At 42.3% G+C, this 7,305-nt stretch overlaps 1 protein-coding gene across 1 annotated transcript; it reads left to right on the top strand.

Moving 5' to 3' along the window:
- Positions 1-4,815: 4,815 nt before the first annotated feature.
- Positions 4,816-5,790, top strand: LOC114839527 (olfactory receptor 2AT4-like). Its single transcript, XM_029121157.2, has one exon. It carries the CDS (start codon positions 4,816-4,818, stop codon positions 5,788-5,790), a length of 975 nt encoding a protein of 324 aa, XP_028976990.2.
- The last annotated feature ends 1,515 nt before the right edge of the window (positions 5,791-7,305 follow it).

Raw genomic sequence — 7,305 nt, 5'->3', positions numbered from 1 at the left:
GAAGGCGAAAGGGGGTCAAACACAGTGTAAGTATGGTGTTCCTAATAATCCTTTAGGTGAGTGTATGTAATGCCATCACCTAATTGTACATCAGGCCACGAATAACCAATGTATTATATAGACACATGCATGAGCACAAAACCCACGCATTGTGGCTCTTTGTGATAGCTTAATGTTTGTAATTGAGGGTAACAACCATATCCCTGTCCCTAACAAACCAACACATGGGTGCGTAACTCTCACATTTACTTAATAATATATGCTGGGATACATGCAACTAAGACTTAAAATAATAATTGCCTTACATTTTTTAGGTTGGATCAATGTTATATTATATGTAAATCAATGTCATATGGCTTTTTATTAACTACATCAATATCCATGCAATATGTTTATTGACACCCCAATATTGTGTGAAAGGATTGGACATAGAGACTTTGAGCATCACCTTTTTATTCAAAAGTTGTTTTTCATTTACAGGTGCTGGTCATAAAATTAGAATATCATCAAAAAAATTATTTATTACAGTACTTTCATTCAAAAAAGTGAAACTTGTATAATGTATACATTTATTCCACACAGACTGATATATTTCAAGTTTTTATTTCTTTTAATTTTGATGATCAAAAACCCCTTAATGATGAAAACAATTTTGTGTTCTGTGACGTCGCCCGGCATGGCGCAGCCGGGGCCCCACCCTGGAGCCAGGCCTGGGGTTGGGGCTCGTTCGCGAGCGCCTGGTGGCCGGGCCTTTCCCCATGGGGCCCGGCCGGGCCCAGCCCGAACGAGCGACATGGGGCCGCCCTCCCGTGGGCTCACCACCCACAGGAGGGACCATAAGGGGCCGGTGCGGAGAGGATCGGGCGGCAGTCGAAGGCAGGGGCCTAGACAACCCGATCCCTGGACACGGAAACTAGCTCTAGGGATGTGGAAGTCACCTCGCTGGCGGGGAAGGAGCCTGAGATCGTGCGTGAGGTTGAGAGGTTCCGACTAGAGGTAGTCGGGATCACCTCTACGCACGGCTTGGGCTCTGGAACCACACTCCTTGAGAGAGGATGGACTCTTCACCACTCTGGAGTTGCCCATGGTGAGAGGCGGCGGGCTGGTGTGGGTTTGTGGCCACTCGGAGCTGTGGCCGTAAGGTCTCCGGTGCCTGTCGAGGCGGCAATCCCTGAACCCGGTGGTGGACACCGGAAGTAAGGGATGCTGCCAAGCTGAAGAAGGAGTCCTATCAGGCCTGGTTGGCTTGTGGGACTCCTGAGGCAGCTGACGGGTACCGACAGGCCAAGCGGACTGCAGCCCGGGTGGTTGTGGAGGCAAAAACTCGGGCCTGGGAGGAGTTCGGTTAGGCCATGGAGAAGGACTATCGGCTGGCCTCGAAGAGATTCTGGCAAACCATCCAGCGCCTCAGGAGAGGGAAACATTGCCCTACCAACGCTGTTTACAGTAGAGGTGGGCAGCTGTTGACCTCAACTGGGGATGTCGTCGGGCGGTGGAAGGAGTACTTCGAGGATCTCCTCAATCCCGCCGCCACGTCTTCCATTGAGGAAGCAGAGGATGAGGGCTCAGAGGTGGACTCGTCCATCACCCGGGCTGAAGTCACAGAGGTGGTTAAGAAACTCCTCGGTGGCAAGGCACCGGGGGTGGATGAGATCCGCCCTGAGTACCTCAAGTCTCTGGATGTTGTGGGGCTGTCTTGGTTGCAACATCGCGTGGCAGTCGGGGACAGTGCCTCTGGGATGGCAGACCGGGTGGTGGTCCCTCTTTTTAAGAAGGGGGACCGGAGGGTGTGTTCCAACTATAGGCGGATCACACTTCTCAGCCTCCCCGGGAAAGTCTATGCCAGGGTTCTGGAGAGGAGAATACGGCCGATAGTAGAACCTCGGATTCAGGAGGAACAGTGTGGTTTTCGTCCGGGCCGTGGAACACTGGACCACCTCTATACCCTCTACAGGGTGATGGAGGGTTCATGGGAGTTTGCCCAACCAATCCACATGTGTTTTGTGGAATTGGAGAAGGCATTCGACTGTGTCCCTCGCGGCATCCTGTGGAGGGTGCTTTGGGAATATGGGGTCCTGGGTCCTTTGCTAAGAGCTGTCAGGTCCCTGTACGACCGAAGCAGGAGCTTGGTTCGCATTGCCGGAGGTAAGTCAGACTTGTTCCCTGTGCATGTTGGACTCCGGCAGGGCTGCCATTTGTCACCGATTCTGTTCGTAATTTTTATGGACAGAATTTCAAGGCGCAGCCAGGGGCCAGAGGGTGTCAGGTTTGGCGACCACACGATTTCGTCTCTGCACTTTTGCGGATGATGTTGTCGTGATGGCCCCTTCAAGCCAGGACCTTCATTATGCACTTGGACGGTTTGCAGCCGAGTGTGAAGCGGTGGGGATGAAAATCAGTACCTCCAAATCCGAGGCCATGGTCCTCAGTCGGAAAAGGGTGGCTTGCCCACTTCAGGTTGGTGGAGAGTGCCTGCCTCAAGTGGAGGAGTTTAAGTATCTAGGGGTCCTGTTCACGAGTGAGGGAAGGATGGAACGGGAGTTGACAGACGGATCGGTGACGCTTCTGCAGTAATGCAGTCGATGTATCGGTCTGTCGTGGTGAAGAAAGAGCTGAGCCGCAAGGCGAAGCTCTCGATTTACCGGTCAATCTACGTTCCTACTCTTACCTATGGTCATGAGCTTTGGGTCATGACCAAAGGACAGGATCCCGGATACAGGCGGCCGAAATGAGCTTTCTCCGCAGGGTGGCTGGGCGATCCCGGAAGAGCTGGAGGAAGTGTCTGGGGAGAGGGAAGTCTGCGCATCCCTGCTTAGACTGCTGCCCCTGCGACCCGGCCCCAGATAAGCGGAAGATGATGAATGGATGGATGGATGATTATAACTGACAACTAATGAAAACCCCAAATTCAGTATTTTAGAAAATGTTTAAATTGTGAAAAGGTTCAATATTGAAGACATCTGGTGCCACACTCTAATCAGCTAATTAACTCAAAACACCTGCAAAATGGTCTCTCAGTCTAGTTCTGTAGGCAACACAATCATGGGGAAGACTGCTGACTTGAAAGACGACCATTGACACCTTGCACAAGGAGGGCAAGACACAAAAGGTCATAGCTAAAGAGGCTGGCTGTTCACAGAGCTCTGTGTCCAAGCACATTAATAGAGAGGCAAAGGGAAGGAACACATGTGGTAGAAAAAAGTATACAAGCAATAGGGATAACCGCACCCTGGAGAGGATAGTGAAACAAAACCATTTTGCATTTCCTTTGGAAATCAAGGTTCCAGAGTCTGAAGGAAGAGAGGAGAGGCACAGAATCCAGGTTGCTTGAAGTCCAGTGTAAAGTTTCCACAGTCAGTGATGGTTTGTGGGTGCCATGTCATCTGCTGGTGTTGGTCCACTGTGTTTTCTGAGGTCCAAGGTCAACGCAGACATCTAGCAGGAAGTTTTAGAGCACTTCATGCTTCCTGCTGCTGACCAACTTTTTGGAGATGCAGATTTAATTTTCCAACAGGACTTGGCACCTGCACACAATACCAAAGCTACCAGTACCTGGTTTAAGGATCATGGTATCCCTGTTCTTAACTGGCCAGCAAACTCGCCTGACCTTAACCCTATAGAAAATGTATGGGGTATTGTGAAGAGGAAGATGCGATACGCCAGGCCCAACGATGCAGAAGAGCTGAAGGCCACTACCAGAGCAACCTGGGCTCTCATAACACCTGAGCAGTGCCACAGACTGATCAACTCCATGCCACGCCGTATTGCTGCAGTAATTCAGGCAAAAGGAGCCCCAACTAAGTATTGAGTGCTGTACATGTTCATACTTTTCAGTTGGCCAACATTTAAAAAAAAAATTTTTTGTATTGGTCTTAAGTAATATTCTACTTTTCAGAGGTACTGAATTTGGGATTTTCATTAGTTGTCAGTTATAATCATCAAAATTAAAAGAAATAAACATTTGAAATATATCAGTCTGTGTAATGAATGAATATAATATACAAGTTTCACTTTTTGAATGGAATTACTGAAATAAATCAACTATTTGATGATATTCTAATTTTATGACCAGCACCTGTATATTATTTATATGGGGGGGGGGGGGGGTGGTTTACCTATTTTTAATTATTACATCATGATTTAAATAAATAAATGACAATCCCTGTGAGGGTAATTTACTTCGGGAGTTAGATCAGAAGGTGTGTAATTATGTCACACAGGTTTTAAAAAGTAGATAAATATTGGCCACTGATGTGTCTGAGTCAGACATCAGAGTTTGGTAAGCATACATTTATTATTCAGATTTAAAGTTACATGACATTGCATTTACAGCCATGGCATTGTGCATCTTCTGTGATGAATTGATGTCTTAATGTACTGTGTGGTTTGAATTAATATGCATGATTGTGAATTAACTGGAGTATGTTTTTTAAATTTGCACAATTTTAGTCCATAACAATTTATGATTTGTCATAAGCTACATGCCATGTATATCCAGCTCAGGAATTGAACTGGCATCCAGCTCATTTTGTAACTGCTAAATAACAGTTATTCATTCTTTCAGGTTTTACATTTTTCACATCCTAAAAGTCGCAGGTATCTAGGCATTATTTGATTGAGAATTTCTATGTTGCTATATAAATGTAAGAATATCTATAAATATGTAAGACTGTTTCTGGAAAATTACAGTACTTCTTACATTTTATTTTTGTTCATACAAAATAAGATTGTACCTCACAAAGGGATAGTATTTCCATTTGGATTCAATAATTAATGCACTTATCATTTTTATAGGTTGTTGTTGATACCATCACCATGTCTTTGGGAAACCAAAGCCTTGTGACTGCATTTTTCATCGTTGGTTTCCCTGGACTTCAGCCAGAGTTCTATGGGCTTGTGTCAGCTGTGTTACTATTTGTTTATATTTGCATTTTAATGGGAAATGTTTTAATTCTTGCATTGTTCGTAACAGACCGGGATCTTCATAAACCCATGTATTTTGTTATTTTAAATCTGGTTGTATCTGACATTCTCTTTAGCACCACCACATTACCCAAAATTATAGCCAGGTATTGGTTTCAAGCAGGAGCCATTTCATTCACAGGTTGCTTTGTCCAGATGTACTTTGTGCACTATTTTGGTTCTGTAAATGCATTCATTCTATTTATAATGGCTTTAGACCGGTATGTGTCAATCTGTTTTCCGCTCCGATATCCCCTTATTATCAAAAACTCCACTATTCATATTCTCTGTGCCACTGCATGGATAACCTCAAAAGCTTGCCCACTCATGATGGTAATTAGAGCCTATCCTCTTCCCTACTGTTCCTCAAAACAAATTGTTCAGTGCTACTGTGATCATATTTCTATTACAACGCTTGCATGCACTGACAGAACCCCTTATAGTTTACCTGCTTTTGTCTTTGCCATGGTGGTTTTACTTGGACCTCTTGCCTTCATTATATTATCATATTGCTCAATTATTCTTGCAGTTATTAAGATTGCGACTACCCAAGAGCGCTTCAAAACCCTTTCTACCTGTAGTAGCCAAATAATCATTATTGCCCTCTATTTTCTGCCCAGATGTTTTATTTATTTGTCCAGCAACATTGGCATTGTATTCAGCCCTGATGTACGTATTGTTATTATAATGCTGTACAGCCTGCTCCCTCCTATGATTAATCCTCTAATATATTGTTTCAAGACGAAAGATATAAAACAGAGCTTGATGAAAAGATTTAAGCATTCCACTGCTCCAAAGAAAGAGAATGTCTTTACTTTAAGCCAATGATTTAATTGTTTTCTTTTCATTGTTTACTTGGTAATTTATATATTAAGAATGACTTGTCCTTCTTATTACCAAATCTGTACTTGAAACAAACTAAAAATATAAAGCCTCGACTGAGTATCAGTTGACCTTGTAAGAATGACTACGATAGAGCCACTTGCCGCTGTTGTATTTTCCAAAACAGTTTATTTCCAAAATGGTCTTTAATCCCACCAGATTTCTATTTATTTATATGTAAAATATGTTCAACCAAATCATCTGAATACTAAATCCTAACTAGACAGAAATATATATATATGCACAGTACCCTCCACAATAATTAATTAATATAGCTTAACCTGCATGTTTTATGCTGTAGGTATTATGGTTTGTGTTAAGGTTAGGTGTTAAACATTTTTCTTTTATATGGTTAGGGATACGACATCCCATATTATATTGAATATTGTTATAATCATTGTAAATTTTAATGAAATATTCCTGATTATATAAAGAAGATAATGGTTAGGTGTTTAAGATTAGGTTAAGATTGTGTTTGGAGTTAGATATTCATTCATCAATGGTTAGAGTAAGGTTGAAAATTAGGTACTTAGGTATTAATTATGTACGTTTAAGTTATGTTCAGAGATGAGGGAATGACTGTCTAAATATAGATTTAGTCTATAAAACTTCAGAGGCACAGTCTCCACTCAGTTTTTGGCGTTGATGAATGAGTAATCAACACAAACAAATCTATATACAAAGGTGTTTTTCAGCAAGGTGTCCCTGTGTCTCTGCCAATAATCGCAGCTTTTCACACTCAGTAAATCATTCAAAGGGTATATAGGCTATTTCCATCAATATCGGATTAACTATTTTGAAATTACAGAACGTTATGCATATATTCCCCTGATCTTATAGTCCAATAAGGCAGATGAGGCTACTGCTAATTTTCCAACACACATTCACTTTTGCACAGTGATGTGCAGGGCCATTGTTTTATGTTCCAAGTTAATGTAATTTTTTCTGTTGATTCTTAGTCCTTCTGGTAACAATTTATCATCCAGCTGGTTTAGTGAAAAACAATCACGTGTGCACAAAAACACATTGTTGTTAGCTTCCCATCTTAAGGATTTAGGGAACCCATCATTGTTTGAACTGTCTGCTTTATTGCAGTTTTTTACAATCACTATGACAGTTTTTTCAATACATTTAACAAGTTTCCTAAACTCTTAACACGGCTAGCACAACATCCATCTTTGTAGGCTATACAATTAACACATTTCTTGTTGCTTTGACACAAAATGCATACAGTTAACACAAATTTAAAATGCTTGAACTTCTTTTACACACAAGCTCAACCAAGACCAAAACAATGTAATTTTACAGTCAAATTTACAAATGCCTTCACACTGTATGTCAGAACAGATAACACCATGTTTTAAACCTAACTTTACAGGCTAAAGTCAAGGTAAACAGCTGTTTATATTGTGAATTGAAACACAAATATATTCCCTGTATCTTATTCCATTGCTAATGAGA

The sequence above is a fragment of the Esox lucius genome, chromosome 1 (genome assembly GCF_011004845.1).
Source record: "Esox lucius isolate fEsoLuc1 chromosome 1, fEsoLuc1.pri, whole genome shotgun sequence".
NCBI lineage: Eukaryota > Metazoa > Chordata > Actinopteri > Esociformes > Esocidae > Esox > Esox lucius.
Note: the sequence above shows the minus strand (reverse complement) of the source record. Positions and strands in the feature narration are given on the sequence as shown.

Coding starts and splice junctions, on each gene's coding strand:
- LOC114839527 (XM_029121157.2), top strand. CDS start 4,816: ATGTCTTTGGGAAACCAAAGCCTTGTGACTGCATTTTTCATCGTTGGT.